At 35.8% G+C, this 19,902-nt stretch overlaps 1 protein-coding gene across 1 annotated transcript in view; it reads left to right on the top strand.

The window, feature by feature from the left end:
- The window catches only part of LOC141392792 (uncharacterized), a 175,422-nt gene that overhangs the window by 130,969 nt on the left and 24,551 nt on the right, over positions 1–19,902 (top strand). Inside the window, exons 3-5 of the mRNA XM_073965755.1 lie at positions 9,665–9,870; positions 10,009–10,144; positions 10,482–10,615. Coding sequence (XP_073821856.1) covers positions 9,665–9,870; positions 10,009–10,144; positions 10,482–10,615 — 476 coding nt within the window. The remainder of the gene's footprint in view (positions 1–9,664; positions 9,871–10,008; positions 10,145–10,481; positions 10,616–19,902) is intronic.

Here is a 19,902-nt window from a genome sequence, read left to right as displayed (position 1 = left end):
CGGTAGGTACCGTTCTATGGGGGGCTATATGAAGACGTGGACCTTTGCGGACAGATTTCAGTTGTAAAGTTGCATTCCCCTAACGAAGACTTAATACCAAATTTCAGCCATTTTGGTGTGATATATTTTGCATATGGTTTTGCATATGCTCATTTTATGCAGATATGTACAAATATGTCAAAATATGCACGATACGCAGAATATGCAAAATATGCAAAAATTTCTCGGCCTATTTCGTTTTATTTTGTAATAAAACGAGTTTCTGTCTAATCAGATTTTCTCTACGACCATCCTAACCATATATGCATTTGCATAGGATTCCGCTGTCTACTTATTACTGATAATAATGAGAACCTTTAAACAACATTTGTTTCAATATTCATACTTGTTACATTTGCTTCGTGTTTTCTCCAATTGCCTTTGAATGCATAACTAACTAACTTTCGACCCCATTCACACCATTAGCCTGCAATTAAATCCATTATATGTTTGTTCAAAGTTCTCCCTTTCCTTTTGGAGCTCTACCCAAAGACTTATAACTTGTGTTTGCACCACTTATATGTACAAATATATGATTTTCTTTTGTAAGCTTCTTACCACAACTTGCGTGTCTTTTACAAATTGTTGAAACCGCCACCTTAGACTGGCGCACAGAGACACTAACATAACACATACATATGTACGTACTATGTATGAGTGTAAGATGAAAAGTAATGTGACATTTATATGACAGACACTAAAAATGGTTTACATGTTGCTTTTGTAACGCGTTTGCAATTTGGTGCGAAATTGGTAAAAATGAGGAAGAAAAATGTTGATAGTAATTCTAAATGGTTAGAGGCCAACACAGAGGTGGGAAAAGAACCCATGCTTAATATGACCTTTATTGCCAGAGTATTTCAGTTATTTTAAACGTATAAAAATGTCATGGCAGTGCGACAGCCAAACTAGCTTTACCCGTTTCTAAGAATAAGGCGTCACCGAACCAACAAATAATGATATAGGACTCTTAGACAAGAGCAAATTCACGCCTCCCCATTCTGTTTTTTTTAACGAAAAAGACTACATATACATATAGAGGAATTGTTTACAAATGTATCCGATCACCATAAGTTCAATTAAAATATTTTACAAAATGATTTCTTCTAAAATCGAAATACTGTACCATGCCATCCTCATCATCGTCTTCTTGTAAACTTTTCAACTAACCAATGTCATAATGTATGAGTTAAGTATAAATGCCATCAAAAGGTTAAAAAACCATATTTTCTGTAAAACAGCATGTTCATCATATGTAAGTATGTCAGTACTTATATGAGTGAGTGTGGCTTTTTGAACTTTCTTGCAATGATTAATTAATGTCAATTCAAAATGAAGGCTTACCTCTAAAAGCAAGCCTTCATTTGGTGTTGGTGGTTTTTGTTGTCATCCTTTATTCCAACAGACCTTTAACATTGTTTGGTTTTTACAGACAATGTGTAATAAAGGTAACTTAATGTGTGAAATGTTTAACAACTTACATTAAAAAATAATAAAAAAGTTTATAAAATGTTTTGCGCCAATATAATGGTATTTTAATAGAATTAATCAATTATTGTTAAGATAATAAAAACAAAACGTTTTACATTGGTTTTATATTCGGGGAATAATGAAAGCAGATTGAACTAACCCGCAGAGTCAAGGTTATAAACAAACATTCAAAGTAAATTTAGGAAGGAGATGACAGAGAAGCGTTCAAAAGTTATGAGTTTTTTACCCTATTCCACCGTATGGAATGAATCTAACAATCGATGAATCGGAGTTTCACCCATTCAGAAGTCGCGAACTGTTAACATATTCAATGTAGTATAACTGAAATTCTTTACTATACCCTCCACTATATGGAGGGTATAATTGAATTTGTCATTCCGTTTGTAACACATCGAAATATTCGTCGGAGACCCTATAAAGTATATATATTATTGATCAGCATAAAATTCTATGTCGATTTAACCATGTCCGTCTGTCTGTTGAAATCAAGATACAGCTCGCAATTTTAAAGATAGAGAGTCAATATTTGGTACAGAAGTTTTTATTACACTGTGCAACATTTTAAAGTTGATCTTGTGCAAACAATTCGAACTGAGTATTTTTTGAAAGTACAGACCCAAACGACAAGAAACCCTAGTCTGGTTTTGTTGTGTCAGATCCAGCTCGGATTTTATGGCCCCATCTAAACATGGTTAAATATTGAATTTTTAAAGAAATTCGGGGCTATATCTCTGAAACCAATGCGAATCTTCTTCTAACCTCTAAAGCAAATTTGTAGGTAAGGACAGGAATAAAATATTTGGAGAAATAATGAACTCGAAAAACTACATTTATGGCCACAAATTTCAAAATATATGCAAAAATGCCATAATTTGTATATGTTTCGTACCGTATCTCCAAAACCGTTAATTTTTTCTGAATATTTTCTTTTGGAAAAATATTCCCTGGAATGTAATACACAACTCTTCAGAACATGTAAACGTAAAATGCCCCTATCCCGTTGTTTTTAGTACATTTTTCAACGACGATTTAATAATAATGTAGTGAAATCCGAAATGCGAGAATTAACTGTTGGTGTGAACAGTGTTTGAAATACGTGTTGTAAAAGATATGACGCAAAATACCGCTGAAACAACACGAAGTAAGCATTTTAGAGTTTCAGAATGTTCTAAAGAATTGGTGAGAACTTTATTTGGAAGATTTTTGCAGGAGGTTCCTTGGTTCAACTCCCAATAGTTTAGCCGATACTGACCAGAATTTCAGCAATTATGTAAAATGTTCTATATTTTATAGATTTTGATGCCCTATATGGAGTTTTTCTTATGTGGTTTTTTCAAAAGATAAGTTCTACTGGTTTAGGCCTATAATATTGCTAAAGACAGCAAGGCCAAATTCCTATTCGTTTCTGAGATAAAGGCCTGATAAATGCAAAAAAAGTGTAGATTTAGCCCGGTTTAGATGAGGCCATAAAATCCGAACTAGATCTGACAGCACGAAACCCTACTAGGGGTTTTGTAGTCTAAATATGTACTTTCAAAAATGCATACTAGAAGTTGTTTGCATTTTCAGTGTTGCATAGTGTTATTTGCAGCATGGTTGGTATTGGATAAATGGGATATATCGGTCCACGTTTTGATATAGCCCCATAGAACCTCACCTCCCGATTTTCGGTATTTTTAGGGTTTTAGCTTCATTATCCCACCAAAATGGCTGAAATTTGGTATTTAGTTATCGTTGGGTGTATAGAACTTTCCACCTGAAATTTGTTGGTATATAGCAACCATAGAACGGTACCTCCCGATATTTGGTATTTTGAAGGTTTTAGCTTCATTATCCCATCAAAATGGTTGAAATTTGGTAATTAGTCTTCGTTGAGGATATAAAACGTTCCACCTGAAATTTGTTGGTATAGATCCACGCCTTTATATAGCCCCATTTCCGACTGAAATTCGTCGGTATAGGTGCACGTTTCGATATAGCCTCCTAGAACAATACCTCCTGATTTTCGTAATTCTAAAGGTTGTTGATGTTACAATCACATCCCACAGAAATGACTGAAATTGGTATTTTGTCTTCTTCATAAACGAAAGGAAATTAATTGTTCCATTTTTCTTCAATACAACTTGTGGTGGAAGCTTGATGACCGAAAATGTTTTGCAAGTGAAAAAGGAAAGCCAAGGACTCGAACCCACACAGTCACCAAATTACGTGACCTGGTTTCGCAGTTAGTTGAGCAGCTCTTCAGACGTATCGACTGTGGATGGCTTCTCTTCTTTAAAATGAAGTGTTTTAGGAGGGATTCTATAATGTCGACAATTAAAATTAATTTTCGTGGAAGCTGTGTTGGCATCAAGGTAGAAAAATTGGTTGAAGCCAACAAGTTTTTTTGTTCCCTTCCGATTTCTGGCTTAACCTTACATTTTATAGACCTACGCCCAAAAAACAGAATCACAGAATACTCCATGGGCAGCACAATACTAGTGTATTATTTTCGATATATCCACTGCATCCACCTAAAATCGTTGCTGACACTTTGAAGCCGGAATTTCGGGGTTTTTTTGAATTTTTTTAATAATCCGGACGCGAAACGAAATAATATTCCAAACACAAAATAGGATTAAAGAACTCGTGATATTACCTCGTTTAATATAAGTCTCATGTGTGTGCTCCTTACAGTTTCCTAGTAATTGGAGTCAAAAGGCCAAAAATTGATGCGTGAATTTTTTTAAACAACTTATTTTTGCATTTAAAATTTACAAGTGTCATTCAATATCCGTTGAATCCCGCGTGAATTATTTTTTTTACGGGACGGATCTAATGAGCCCTTCCGTGGAATCCATCCACTCAAACCGCGGATATATATCTTGGAAATAGTAAAAATGTTTACATAAATGGAATCTTTTATACTCGATTATAATATTTGCAAAAACGCGTGTCATAAATTACAGGCTCTGTAATACAGAGATATTTAGTTTTATGGGTATTTTATGCAAAATAGAATGTGGAGGCACATCCGCTGTTCTTGAACAATCTTTTTGAAATAGGTGTGTATCGACGTGTTTTTGATGGGCGCTAACCAAACCGGATGCACATTGCGCGACTGTTACCCACTATAAGGTTTTTGGCAATGTGAGATACAACTGACGGCACACAGTGGCCGCTGGGTGAATTACTGAAATATGAATATATATTGAAAGAGATTGATCCGCTGTATCCAAAATCGGATGAGCATCAACCGACTTTAAGTAATTCGCGAATAACAGATTTTTCAATTTTCGTATTTTTTTAATGATTGTAATTTTAATATTACTATTAAAATCCTATGTACCTATTTTTTTAATTTATTTTTAGAGGTTTATACGGACTCTGAGGTAGAATAATTTAAATGTGCTCCCAGGTTTTTTCAATTTTTTCGATGTTCCGCTAAAATAAAAAAAAAACAAATTTTAGAAATTATGGTGCATCTTCGGATGGATATCAAATGCTGTTACTGATATATGCATAAATTTTCTCAATACAATAAATAAGAATTTTAAAATATTTTTTCATTATAAGAGAATAAAAACCGCTATATCTTTTGCGCACATCGGCCAATTTTATGAACGCGAACAGATTTGAAACCAGAATGGTTTCCTTAACCTCTATACCAAAAATCGTAGACACATTTTTTTAATTTCTTTTTTTTTCAAATGGCATTGTAAATTAAATTTGGTTTTTACCATATATTCTTGATCAGGATAAAGTTGTAAGACGATCTAGGGTCAACAATAATTGAGCTAGAACGCAATTTTCTTTTTGCACCCGAGTGTTTTTATACCCTCCACCATAGTATGGAGGGTATATTAAGTTTGTCATTCCCTTTGTAACACATCGAACTAATCATTTGCGACCCTATAAAGTATATATATTCTTGACCAGGATAAAATTCTAAGACGATCTAGCCATGTCCGTCTGTCCTTCCGTCCGTCTGTTGTAATCACTCTAGCGTCCGCAATAATTGAGATAGAGTGCTGAAATTTTGCACCCGAGGTTATTTTTACCATAGGCAGGTCAAGTTCGAAGATGGGCTATATCGGTCCACTCTTTGGTATAACGGTACCTCCGGATTTGAGGTATTTTGACGTTCTTCGCCACATTTGCAGACCGAATTAGCTATAATTTGGCACTTAGGGTTCCTAGCGATCAACAAACTTATATCCCAAAGGATATGGGCATAGGTCCATGTTTAATATAACGGTACCTCCCGATTTTCGGTATTTTGAGAATTTTAGCCACAATTTCTAACCGAACTATCTGAAATTTGACATTTGAGGTTCTCAGTGGTTATGAAATATTTCCACTAAACATCGTCAACATAGGTCCATGTTTTGGTACAGCCCCCATATAACGGTACTTCCCGATTTTCGGTATTTTGAGAATATTAGCTACAATTTGTAACCGAACTATGTGCAATTTGACATTTGAGGTTCTCAGTGGTCATGAAACATCTCCACCAAACATCGTCAACATAGGTCCATGTTTTGGTATGTTCGCCTTATAACCGTACCTCCCGATTTTCGGTATTTTGAGCATTTTAGTTACAATTTTTAACCGAACTAGCTGTAATTTTACATTTGAGGTTCTCAGTGGTCATGAAACATCTCCACGAAACATCGTGAACATAGGTCTATGTTTTGGTATCGCCCCCATATATCGGTACCTCCCGATTTTCGGTATTTTGAGAATTTTAGCTACAATTTTTAACCGAACTAGTTGTAATTTGACATTTGAGGTTCTCAGTGGTCATGAAACATCTCCAAGAAACATCGTCAATATAGGTCTATGTTTTGGTATAGCCCCCATATATCGGTACCTCCCGATTTTCGCTATTTTGAGAATTTTAGCTAAAGTTTTTAACCGAAATAGCTGTAATTTGGCATTTAAAGTTCTCAGTGGTCATAAAACATCTCCAACGAAACATCGTCAACATAGGTCAATGTTTTGGCATAGCCCCCATATAACGATATCTCCCGATTTTCGGTATCTTGAGAATTTTAGCTGAACACAGTTTTTTAGATTAGATTATAAAGAAGGGCCTTGTTGAGTATATTATGAACCCCGAAGGACAGATACGCCGTGAGTCGAACTTCCGCGTTATGGTGTGATGAAGTTTTTGTTAGAGACCCTGTGGGAATTAGCGTTAAATCTTTGTTCACTGTTGCTTAAGTGATCTACAAAAACAACAAACAAATATATAATGCTATTTCATGATGGCTTACAGGGTCTCTTGCAAAAACTTCGTCACGCCATAACGCGGAAGTTCGACTCCCGGCGCATCTGTCGTTCGGGGTTTTTATTATACACACACCAAGGGCTTTCATCTCCAAAAGGAATTATCTCTGCCCCAACATTTGTGTTCACAGTGTAATTTAAGCAATAGTGGAAGGCAGTAGGAGTCTATCCATTGTTGAAAAGTTATTCCACCTAAAATTGTGAAAGAACCCTAATTATTCCATTTTAATTAAGCCTATTTTATGGAACTTAACGACTTTTTACTTGTTTTTCAATAGGCTGGTCAAGTTCAAAGATGGGAATACCGGCCCATGTAGCTTTTGTATGGCCCCCATATACAGTTGCCTCCTGACTTTTGGTATTTTGAGAATTCTAGCTACAATTTTTAGCCAAACTAGTTGTAGTTTGACATTTATGCTTCCCAGTGATTACAAAACTTCTCCACCATGTATATGTTTTCGGTATTTTCGGGAATTTAGCTACATTTTTCCATCCATCCATCTGTAATTTGAGATTCCCAGCGTCACAGAACTCTCCACTCTCGTAGATCCATGTGTCGGTTTAACCCCCATACAATGGTACCTTAAGATTTTCGGTATTTTGAGGATTTTAGGAACAGTTAAAAAAGACATGGAAGGGACCCGTTAGTCACGAAACTTTTCCGTTAAAAATTTTTAATATATGTAGGTCCATGGTAGAGCCCCTAAATAACGGTACCACCTGATATTCGCAATTTTCAGGATTTTTAACGGAACTACCTCTAGTTTGGCTCTTGAGAGTCCCATTGGTCACAAAACTTCTCCACCAAAAATTGTCAACAGAAGTCCATGTTTAGGTACCTCCGGCTTTAAGGTGTTTTAATGTTTTGAACTACATCTGATTTGACGTTTGAAATTTCCATTGGTCACAAACCTTCTGAACCGAAAATCAGCAGAAATCCATGTTTTGGTAAAACGGTACCTCCCGATTTACGGTATTTTCGTTATTTTAGTTGAAATTTTTGAGGGAGTTTCACAGTCCCCAAACAAGTTTCTCCATCAAAAAGTATCAACATAGTTTCATGCTTTGATATAGCTCCCATATAACGGTACCGCCTGATGTTAGATGTTTGGAAGAGTTTAGACACATTTGTTGACCGAACTATATGTAATTTGACACTTTAGGTTCCAGTAGTCACAAAAATTGTCAACATATGTGTATATTTTGGCATAGCCCCCATATAACGGCACCTTCCCATTTCAGGTATTTTCGAGATATTAGCTATATTTTTTGAACGAACTACCCATTTTATTTGACGCTTAAGGTACCAGTAGGCACAACAGCCCTCCAAAGTTCTTAGAACGGCATTCTGGTAGGTTTGAATATTCTTCTACTGCGTAGCACTACAATTTGCATACCACGTACAGTGGAAAAAGTGTGCGAAAAATAAAAGTCGATGTTTTATTGTATGTTTGACCATAATTTAGATAACAACACCTCTAGATTGACAACTTTACTTCATTTATTAATATATTTGGTAAATTTGTATTTTAACCCATAGAACGATACCTCCCGATTTTCGGTATTTTGAAGATGTCTACCACATTATTTAGTCTCCGTTGAGGTTGTACATATATTCCCATAAGAGTTTTCGGTATAGGTTTAATATAGCCCCCATAGAACGGTATCCCCATTTCCGTAATTTTGAAGGTTTTAGTCACATTATCGAACAGAAATTGCTGTTGGAGGTTAATATATTCCGACGGAGAATTCTCTGCACGGGTGCACGTTATGATATGGCCACCATAGAAAGGCACATTCATCGTACAAAATGTGGAGCTATCAATACGGCGGAATACCATAACCCATGAGGAGCATTGACGCCCCCTAGCACCTGACGGTTATATTCATCGGCGGTACATTATTGCTACTTCCATACATTCAGGACAGACTGTTGTTTAATGAAGGCAATTCCTTCCTTTCCGCTTCTTGTACGATCCTTCCATAAAGCGTTGTTAGCTTTATTTTGAGGACCATGCCGACCCTATTCTTTTTTCTCCGTGGACCTCTACTGACTAATTTCTGGGGAAAAGTTTTGTAGCCCCTAAGAAGACTGCATACCAATTTGAACTATTTCGGTGTGACAATGTGGTTAAAACCTTTAAAATACCGCAAATCGAACGGTCCCGTTATAAGGGGGCTATATCAAAACCATGGATCGAAATAACCCATTTTCAATACCAAACATGCACACCTAGGAGCAATATAAACTTCTGCACCAAATTACAAAGCTCTATCTTTAATATTGCGAGCAGTATATTGATTTCAACAGTTGGCGGACGGAAAGACGAATAATAATATATACCGCCGATGTCTCTGACGAATATTTTGATGTGTTATAAAGGGAATAACAAAGTTATTTATACCATCCATATTATGGTGGAGGTTGTAAATCATGGTGGATGGTATAAAAAGTTCAGACAGGCCGAACTAAAGGCCTTTTTCTTGTTTCTTTCCAATTTAAATTTTTAATACCACGATATTCCATCTCGTCTTCCACGTGTTTACTTCAACCTACCCTTGGCCTTCGTGCTTGTCAAAGGAGTAATTTTATTCTCTAACAAAATTGAATAACGAAACATTCAATAGTTTATCAGACTACCTCAACTACTCAAAGAGCTTTCAAACTAAATCCTTTGCTTTTGTTTGGAGCCTTCTCGGAAAGTTTTAATTATATTTTCCAATAATTACGTTTGCAGACAGCTCAAGGCTGTTGTGCATTTTTGTTGTTTATCTGTTTGTTTAGAAATAATTTCTCATTATTACTTTGATTTTTATTTTCAACACAACTAAACCACTCTCTCTCTCTATCTGACTATTGCAGATATATTGGCACTACGTGATGTTCGGGTTAAGGTACCACATGCGGTGCGTCGTGGCCAAAGAATTACCATGAAATGTCACTATGACATTGAGGACGATACCCTGTATTCGGTGAAATGGTACAAAGGTAGACGGGAATTCTATAGCTATACACCGAATGAAAATCCAGCATTGAAGGTTTTTCAAATACCAGGTGTAAGAGTCGATGTAAGTATTAGTCTAACGAAAATGAAATTGCTAAATAAACAGCTTATTGTCGTTATTGTTGTTACTCTTATTGCTGTTGATAATAATGAAAAAGTAATTTAATTTAATTCGCATTTGGTTTACACGTTTACATTACAGCGCCATTCATCCAATGAAACACAATTGGTTTTGGAATCTGCCACCATGGCTACGGCTGGTAAATATTCATGCGAAGTATCAGCAGATGCTCCCTCGTTCCATACCTTAATAGCTGCCGCTGAAATGGAAGTTGTAGGTAAGTGGTAACCATCCGAGTCATACCATCCAATGAACTGTTACAAGTTGCCGTTGTTGTTGATGATGGTGAACTGAAGTACCTGTGAAAAAATTCCCCAAACATATTGTCGTCCTCCGTGGCAAACAGTTGCTTGGTGTGCTGTTATTTTCCTGGGTATAAATTTATGCAAAAATTATACATTTCCTTTCATCACCTCCACCACCATCAGCAGAAACATCGTCATCATCAGCAACACCAGCAGCATCGTTGTTGGTTTGTTTGTTTGCATTTGCCTGTTCTGCTGTGTATATTTGTCAGTAATGTTGTTACGATGTTTTGTTTACTCCTTTAATAGAATTGCCCCACAATCCGCCTGTTATCACGGGAATGCGTGCACGTTACCATATCGGTGATATATTACGCGGCAATTGTACATCACGACACTCGAGACCAGCAGCAAATCTCACATGGACAGTGAATAATGAAGAGGTAAGTTCGAGTAGCAATTGCGGAACTGTATAAAAGTTTGAATGCGCATACACACCAACCAAACTACCATTTCAGAGATTGAGAACAGTAGTTTATATTCGATATGAAGTGGTCGTTTTAACCATGCCCCTTTCGTCCTTCGCTTGTTATCTATGTAGCATACGAATGAATTGAGATTGGACGGAAACATTTTGAACATAAGCATCATTATTTTCATGTAGGTCATGGTCATGAGTGGTCTGTATCTACTCATGTTTGAGTACAGCCCCCAAACGATGATACTGGCCAATTTTAGGTATCTTAGTCATAAAATTCTAAGTCGATATAACGACGTCCACCTGTCTGTCCGTCTGTTGAAATGTTCGTACAAAATTTTCTATTACACATAGAATGTTTGGTTTGAAAATGCGATATATCAGTCCATGCCGATTTTCGGTATTTTGAAGGTTGTGGCCTCAATATCCCACCAAAATGATTGAAAATCGGTACTAAGTGTTTGTTAGAGGGATTAAACTTTGCACCAGAAATTTATTAGTATAGGTCCACACATATGGCCCCATACCTTCGCTGATGACATCTGTGAGAGACTGAAATCCTATTTAACCGATCTTACCACCTTTTTCCACGCGAGGAATATGCAGATTTCCGTCACAAAATCTACAGCGACCTGGTTCACCACATGGACAGTGCAGTTTGGACGAGAATTGACCACATGCAGATTAAGAAACCTTGTTGACCACATATAACGCGATGGGCCGGTCTGCTGTAAGCTATGGGGCTCCAGTTTGGTCCCCAGGATTATGTGATGCGAATTGGAAAAAGATTCTTCCAGTAAAGCAATACAATGAGATGCTATCGTTGAAGTACTTGCTTGGGTGTTACCGGGAGACCCATCGCAGTCACCATCTGCAACCTATGCCCGACACATTCAGGCATATCAGGAAGGATATTCATGCTCCAGAGAGGGAGGTCCAACAATATAGGAGAGAACCCCTAGATCAACAGGCATATCAAGCAGGTTTAAATAGTTGCTAAGGCCATTAGCAAATATAGTGTGAATAAAGTCGGAGTACATCCCCCATCTATCGTAGTTTCTCAACTACGCTCGGGATATTGCAGTCGCCTAAATTCTTATTGGGCGGAAAGACCGCGCCGAGCAAGACATCTGCCCAGTGTGCGGCATGGGCCCGCACGACACAAAACACCTTTTCAACTGCCCCGTCAGAGCTACTCTCTAACTCCAGTGGATCTGCGGCTATATCCCATCGAAACAGCCACTTTCCTGGAACTGGGGATAGACCCAGAGCCAGATTGAACAGAAGAACGAACATACAAACATAATAATAAACACTGTTGCAACAACAACAACATATAGCCCCACAGAAAGTTATCTCCCAATTTTAAGTATTTTGAAGGGTGTGACCCCAATATCCAACCGAAATGACTGAAATTTGGAAAGGGTCGGGAGCAAGCCCGAATTAAATTATTAAAATATGCCTAATTATAATTACTCACTAATTTATCACACAAGGTCGCTACTGAATATAAAAAATAATGTAATTAAAACAATACAAAATAGTTTTAAGCTTTCGTTTTATTATAAATCTATAATTTGTTAATTGTTAAAAAAAAAGACTCAATAAATATGAATTTGAATTTTGGCATTTAGCCTTCTATGGGGCTTCAAAACATTCCTTTAGAAATTTGTTAGTATAGGCCAACATCTTCATGTACTTCCCGTTTTCCGTATTTTGAAATTTTTAGCCACATTATCTTACCGAAATGGCTGAAATTTGGCATTTATACCGCACCAAGGTGACACCAAGTATGCACATCCGCCTTGCACTCAGAACGTCTGCAGTTCAATCACTGACCAGAACAAATTTGCATTTAGTGTTCGATGGGAAATAAAACATTCCACCTGAAATTTGTCCCTATGTATATGCCCACGTCTTCATAAAGCCCTTATAGAACAGGTCCGAAACATTATCCAACCAAATGAAATAACTGAAGTATGGCATTTCAACTTCATTTGGTCTAAAAAGCAAACATTTCCACTTCTCTATAATTGTTTATTTTCGTACACAATTTGGAATATCGTGCTTTTTGATTTCGTCTTCCGCTTGTCCTCTTGGGCTCATCATCGCTCATTCTTATTACATGGCCTAGCCAAAGAAATAATTTCGTCTCGATATGTTCAACTATTTTTTTATACCCTCCACCATAATATGGAGGGTATAGTTAAATTTGTCTTTCCGTTTGTAACACATCGAAATATTCATCGGATACCCTATAAAGTATATAACCATGTCCGTCTGTTGAAATCAAGATACAGCTCGCAATTTTTAAGATAGAGCTTTGTAATTTGGTACAGAAGTGTTTATTACTCCTAGGATGTTTGGTATTGCAACTGGGCTATATAGGTCCACGTTTTGATATAGCCCCATAGAACAGTATTACCCGATTTTCGGTGTTTTGAAGGTTTCAGCTTCATTATCACACCGAAATGGCTGAAATTTATTACTAAGTCTTCGTTGGGGGTATGAAACGTTCCCCCAGAATTTTGTTGGTATAGGTTCACGCCTTCATGTAGCCCACATAGAACGGTACCTCCCGTTTTTCTGAATTTTAAAGGTTGTGGCCTCAATATTCCTCCGAAATGGCTTAAATGTGGTATTTATACTCAACTTTCCCCTTTAAATTTGTCGGTATAGGTTAACCCTTCATATAGCACCTATGGAAGGGTACCTCCCGATTCTCGGTATTTTGAAGGTTGTGGCTTCAATATTACACCAAAATGGCTGAAATTTGGTATTTAGTCTTCGCTGGTGGTATAACACTTTTCCCAAAAAACTTATCCGTGCAGGTCCACGCTTTCATATTGCCCCCTTTTCCGACTAAAATTCGTCGGTATAGGTCCACGTTTCCACGTTTCCTCCCGGTTTTCGTAATACTGAATGTTGTGACGTCCATATCCCACCGAAATGACTGAAATTCGTTATTTAGTCTTCCAAGGGGTTATACAAAATGCCAGAAGAGTATTATCAGTATAGGTTCACGTCTTCCCATATCCCCATAGAAGCGTACCTCTTGATTTCGGTATTTTTTAGGTTTTAGGCACATTCCCTTACCGAAATATCGGACATTTGGTATTTAGTCTGCATTGAGTCTAAAAACTTTCCGCTAGAAATTTGTCGGTATAGATCGACGTTTTTAAGTAGCTCCCTTAGAACGGTACCTCGAAATTGCTGCAATTTGGTATTAAGTCTTCCTCATACACGAAAGGAAACTAATTATTCCATTTTATTTCAATACAACTCTTGGTGGAGGGTATAACAAGTTCGCCCCGGCTGAACTATACGCCGTTCTTACTTGTTTCTATCTTTTATTTTCGACGAATTGTTCTCTCGAACAAACCTAGCACTGCTTTATCTGATTATGCAGGTACACAGAAATTTGTTTTTAAACCGCATACTTAGACCAAAGTAGTATCTGTGTGTCAATACTATTCTTCTTATTTCAAAACTGATGTTATTTGTTGTGTTACGGCCGTACCGAGTTTAACCTCAAAATTGCAGTTCTCATTTCTCGTCGATACCATCAACTTGGTTTTGTCGCCGTTTACTGCCAGACCCTCTAAAGCAGATTCTCTTTCGACATTTTCAAATGTAGCGGTTACTTCCTTTACGTTCGACACCCATGATGTTAACGTTGTCGACATAAGCTTGTAACCTATGGTTATTTGTGAATATTGTGCCATTTCTTTTAACGTCTGCATCTCTTATAACTTTTTCCAGCAGGATGTTGAAGAGGACATCCGAAAGCCTGTCTCCTTGTCAGAAACTTCTTTTGGTTCTAAACTCTTCGGAGGCGCTCTCTCCCATTTTAATAGAGGACCGTGTTTCAGTTAGTGTCATCCTACTGTGCTAGATGCAATATTTTTGAACTCCAGTGTATTTTTCTGTTTTTTTTTTTTTTTTTTTGCATAAGCAGGTCGGATGGGCTATATCGTTTTGATATATGCCCGACAAATCGGTGTCTCTCGATTTTCGGTATTTTGAAAATTTTAGCTACAATGTTTAACCAAACTAGGTGATATTTGAGGTTTTTAGTGGTCACAACACTTGTCCACCAGAAAGGGATCATGTTTTGGTAAAAGCCCCCATGCGTCACAAGACTTCTCCACAAAGGTCCATGTTTTGATATAGGCCCCTTATGACCCCTTATATTTGACATTTGAGACAAAAATTGTCCACTCATTCCGCACCACTCTCTCGGGTACCTCCCACAAAATGTTTAAGGTCTCCTCTGGTGTCACTTTAAATTTTTGGCAACATGTTGTGTATGCGGCCTTAGTTGCAAAAGTACAATGTTTTTCGGCAGCAAGTCAATATTCCCTGAGAAATTGGCCCAAAATCTTAAAAAAATCCCTATAGACGTCAGAAGTAGTATGTTTAATTACTTTCTTTAGGTCCGAGGCTGAGAGTACATGATAAAAACCAAATTTCCTTTACAAATCCAATTGAAAAAAATTAAAAAAATTTTTTGCGGGCACATCTACAATTTTTTGTATAGAGGTTAAGGAAAAAATTCGGATTTCAAATCTGTTCGTGTTCACAAAAATCTCTTATAAAGAAAAAATATTTTAAAATTGTTTACTTGTTGTATTGAGAAAATGCATGCATACATCAGTAACACCATTTGACATTCTAATTTCTAAAACTTGTATTTTTTCGCGAAAATTCAAAAAAAAAATAAAAATTAAAAAAATATGGGAGCAAATATAAATTATACTACCTTAGAGTCCGTATAAACCTCTGAAAAATAAATTAAAAATACGTGCAGAATCTAGACAACGCGTAACAAATATGAAACCAAAATTATAAACATTGGTTTTAGAAATTGCATAATATAGCAACAACAAAAGAGAAAACTTATGGTTAAAATATTATTCCAAATACATATATTATTTGGTTCGATTAGAAAAATTAGAAAACATATTTGGAAGTTATCCAACTATTTCGCTAAAATCCCATACAATAATTAATGTATACTGCTAAAAATTCATAAAGAAATGTGGTTTACCATCGCGAGAGCTTAACTTGTCACTGTGAGAACTTATAAGGATAGGAAATTAAGAGTAATATTGAAATTACAATCATTCAAAATATATGAAAATTGAAGAGCCTGTTATTCGCGAATAAGTTAAAGTCGGTTGATGCGCATCCGATTTTGGATACAGTGAATCAATCTCTTTCAATATCTATTCATATTTCGATGTTTCACCCAACGGCCATTGTGTGCCGTCAGTTGCATCTCACAATGCCAAAAAACTTAAAATGAGTAAAATTCGCGGAATGTACATACAATTTTGATGCGCATCCGGTTTCATTACCGCCCATCAAAAATACGTCAATATACACCTATTTCAAGTAGATTCTTCAAGAACCGCGGATGTGCCTCCACTTTCTATTTTGCGTAAAAGACCCATATTACTCGCCTATCTCTGTAATTGATGACACGCGTCTAAAGGATTCCATATATCTAAAATTTTCAAAATATATTTTTGCTGATTTTCCTATTTCCAAGGTATCTGTATCCGCGGTTTTAGTGGATGGATCGTGGAAGGGCTCATTAGATCCGTTGCGTAAAAAAAACTAAATTCACGCGGGCTTCAAGGGAAATTGAATGACACTTGTAAATTTTAAACGCAAAATATATGTTTTTATGTTTAGACTCCAATTACTAGGATACTGTAAGGAGCACACTCATGAGGTATACATTAAACGACGTAAAATCACGAGATCTGTAATCCTATTATGAGTTTGGAATATAATCCTGTTGCGCGCCCGGATTATTAAAAAAAATAAAAAACACCGAAATTCCGGCTTCAAAATGTCGGCATCAATTTTAGGTGGAAGCAGTGGATATATCGAAAAGTCATATACTACACGCAAAAAAACTGCCTCTCTAACATATGTCCCAAACATATTTTGCAGCAAACATATATATGCTTGCAACAGTCCCAAACATAATATATGTTTGGGTCTGCAAATAAATATATGTTTGGGTGGAAACAAATATATGTTTGGTGCAAACATATATATGTTTGGGTGCAAAGATATTTATGTTTGTGTGCAAACAAATATATGTTTGGGTAGAAACAATTTTATGTTTGGGTGAAAAAAAATAAATTCAAAAGGCACAAAAAAAAACAAACACATGCACCAGTGGGCGCTTACTGAGAGCAAGGGAGCGTAAAATTCAATGTAAAACAATTTAAAATGTGTGCTCACTTGCTCTCAGTAAGAACTCACTGCCTATCTCCATAGTATACACACAAATGTTGAGGTTTTTTTTTTGAAAGGCAAAAGAACAACAAACACATAGGTACATACAAAATTCCAAAGAAATACATAACACACTTTAATCCCAGTCAGCATTTGTTGAAAATTTTAATCAAATTCGAGTCTTTTTTGATCCGACTGCACGATTAAAAAGCTAGAATATGAGCTCATTTTCTGATCATAAATGACTCTTTTGTCGGTAGGAAAACATAACCTCAGGCGACTCTTCTAAACAAATCACAAATGAGTCTTTTTCGAGTCGTATTTCAATCATTTATTGGTGTTTTGTTGATTAATTTCGGACCCTTTTTCGAGTATTTTTAGAGTCATGTTTATAATCATTTATGAGTCTTTAGGGAGTCATTTATGAGTCTTTTTGTTAGACGAAATAAATTAAAAAAAATTTTTTTTATTCTTCTTTGTTTCTTTCCTTTGTTTTATAGTCTTTTCTGCTTTGTTATGTCTTTTAATTATCCTTTATGTTGCTTGGTGGTTAGTATACTGCTTCTTCATTTCACTTGGCAAAACCTGTTGTGTTGTGTTTGTCTGTACCTTTAATATTATACGTTACATTTATATCAAAATTTTTTAGAAAGTGTATATGAGAATTTTATTTTTTTATTTACAACCAAATAAAAATAAAACAAAGCAATCAGTTTTTAATCACCTAACTGTTCAAAATATGATCAGAGTATACATAATTATAATCACTTTTCAAACACCTGTATGACCCTTTTTTGATTAAGCATTTTTCAATCTTCCAGATGATCAAAATGTGACAATAAATAACAAAAAATTGTCAGATTTTAAACACCTCAATGATTTATTTGTGATTGCTACACATTTGTTGTTGTATTTTAAATTGAACTCTTTTTAATCATTACAGGGAGTCACTTTCGACTCCCTTTCTGATCACACAAGCGACTTAATAAATTTTTGATCACCAAAAGGACTCTAAAAAGACTCCTCAATGTGATTTTTGAAAAAACAGTCTTCTAAATGCTATCTGGGATAAAAGAAAAACTGATTGAAATAATTTGTAAATAGTCAAACTTTTGAAAAGGAAAAATATATAGAAACGTAGTTGACACTTCTCCTTAGTTGTGAAATAAAACAAATTGTCCTCATAGTTGAAATCATCAGCGGGGAATCGGCATCTAGAATCAAATGATTATGTAATGTAATAAATAAATATGGATATGCCATATTTCAAATGTGCATAAGTATGTATGTAATTACCAATATTAAATGCGATTTCTTCCTTGTCCAATAAAATAATTCCATTCAACTTTCCGATTCAATTATAAAATGTATTGGGCATTTAATTTACTAAAAAGCACAATTTCTTTAAAAAAACACAAAACACTGATTTATTCACTCACTTTACCGTCTTGACTCTACAAAGGCAACTAAAACACTGAAGAAAGAAAAAAAATATAATTCATATCATTTCTTTTTTTCTTCTTCGCCAGCTAAGATGGTTAACAACAACAAAACAAGAAACACACAAGGTTGACGCATACATGCCACCAAAGCCCCTTCTTCGCTTCTACGTCTTCTATTATACAATACACACAACTCCATAGACTAATGAAGGTGTAGACGAAGAATTGTTCTCAGCATGTTACTTAGTATGCTCTGTAATAGTTAGATGGCGTTAGTGGTATTTTTTTTTAACATTGAGCTACTACACGACATATTTGAGTGAAAACCATAGCATATCGAGAACATATTGAGTGGAAGGGCAACATCTATAAAAAATAAACACATTAAAATTCTCTATCTATAGATTATTTTGTCTATGGAGCTACTACACGACATATTTGAGTGACAACTACAGGATATCGAGAACATATTGAATGGATGGGCGCCATCTACAACAAACAAGCACACTACAATTTTCTCTGTCTATACGATTAATTAGTCTATGCACAACTCTTTATTATAAAACAGCAGTCCACAGCCGCGAGAGCATTGTTATTACTCTCGTTGACAAACATCCTCTCTCCACCCATGAAAAAAATGGTCTAACATAAAATATATGTTTTACCCAAACATATCAAATTGAGATATGTTACAAAATGTTGCAAACATATATTTGTTTGGACCCAAACACATTATGTTTGGATCTAAACATATATTTGTTTGCAACCGGTCCCAAACATATATTTGTTTGGATCCAAACATATTTTAACATACATTTTTCTGCGTGTAGTATCATGTTACCAGTGGAGTATTCTGTCATTCCTTCTTTGAGCATAGGTCTATAAAATGTGAGAATAAGCCAGAAATCAGAAGAGAAGATAACAAAAATTTTTGTCTTCAACCCATTTTTACCCATTTTTCTACATGGTTTTTACCGTATCTATGCCGACAGTTTCTTATTTGTCTGACTGAACTTAAGCCACAAGACTTCTCCATTATAATTTTTTAAGCATTCGTCCATGTTTTGGTACAGCCCCCATATAATGATACCTCTCGATTTTAGGTATTTTGAAGACTTAACTAGCTGTTAATTGCCAACATTGGTCCATGTCCATCCATAGCCCCCAATAAAAAAGGTAGTGGTCACAAAACTTCTCCACTGTACACGAGAAGAATACCTCTGATTTCAGGAGTTTTCACATATAAAGTTATCGCACAATTGAAGATACTTTTATATACAGTTTCTGACCTAATTTAGACATTTGCGGTATCATTGGCCGAAAAACTTCTCCATTTAAAATTGTGGAGAGGAAAGAAACTAACTTTTCGATTTCAGTTCAGAATAATTTTTTATTGGGTTTCTTGCTATATATATCTGATCTTTGTCGAGCGTGTTATATACACAATTCCATCTTCTGGGATTGGATCTGTGGTATCTTCGTCGTCTTCCAGTATTGGATACCAACAGTTTAAAAAATACTCTTTGCATATCATGAGCATACTATTTGTATCTCT

The sequence above is a fragment of the Musca autumnalis genome, unplaced genomic scaffold (assembly GCF_047663935.1).
Source record: "Musca autumnalis isolate F117 unplaced genomic scaffold, ASM4766393v1 scaffold_2, whole genome shotgun sequence".
Taxonomy (NCBI): domain Eukaryota; kingdom Metazoa; phylum Arthropoda; class Insecta; order Diptera; family Muscidae; genus Musca; species Musca autumnalis.
The sequence above is the reverse complement of the archived record's forward strand: the minus strand, read 5'-3'. Positions and strand labels throughout refer to the sequence as shown.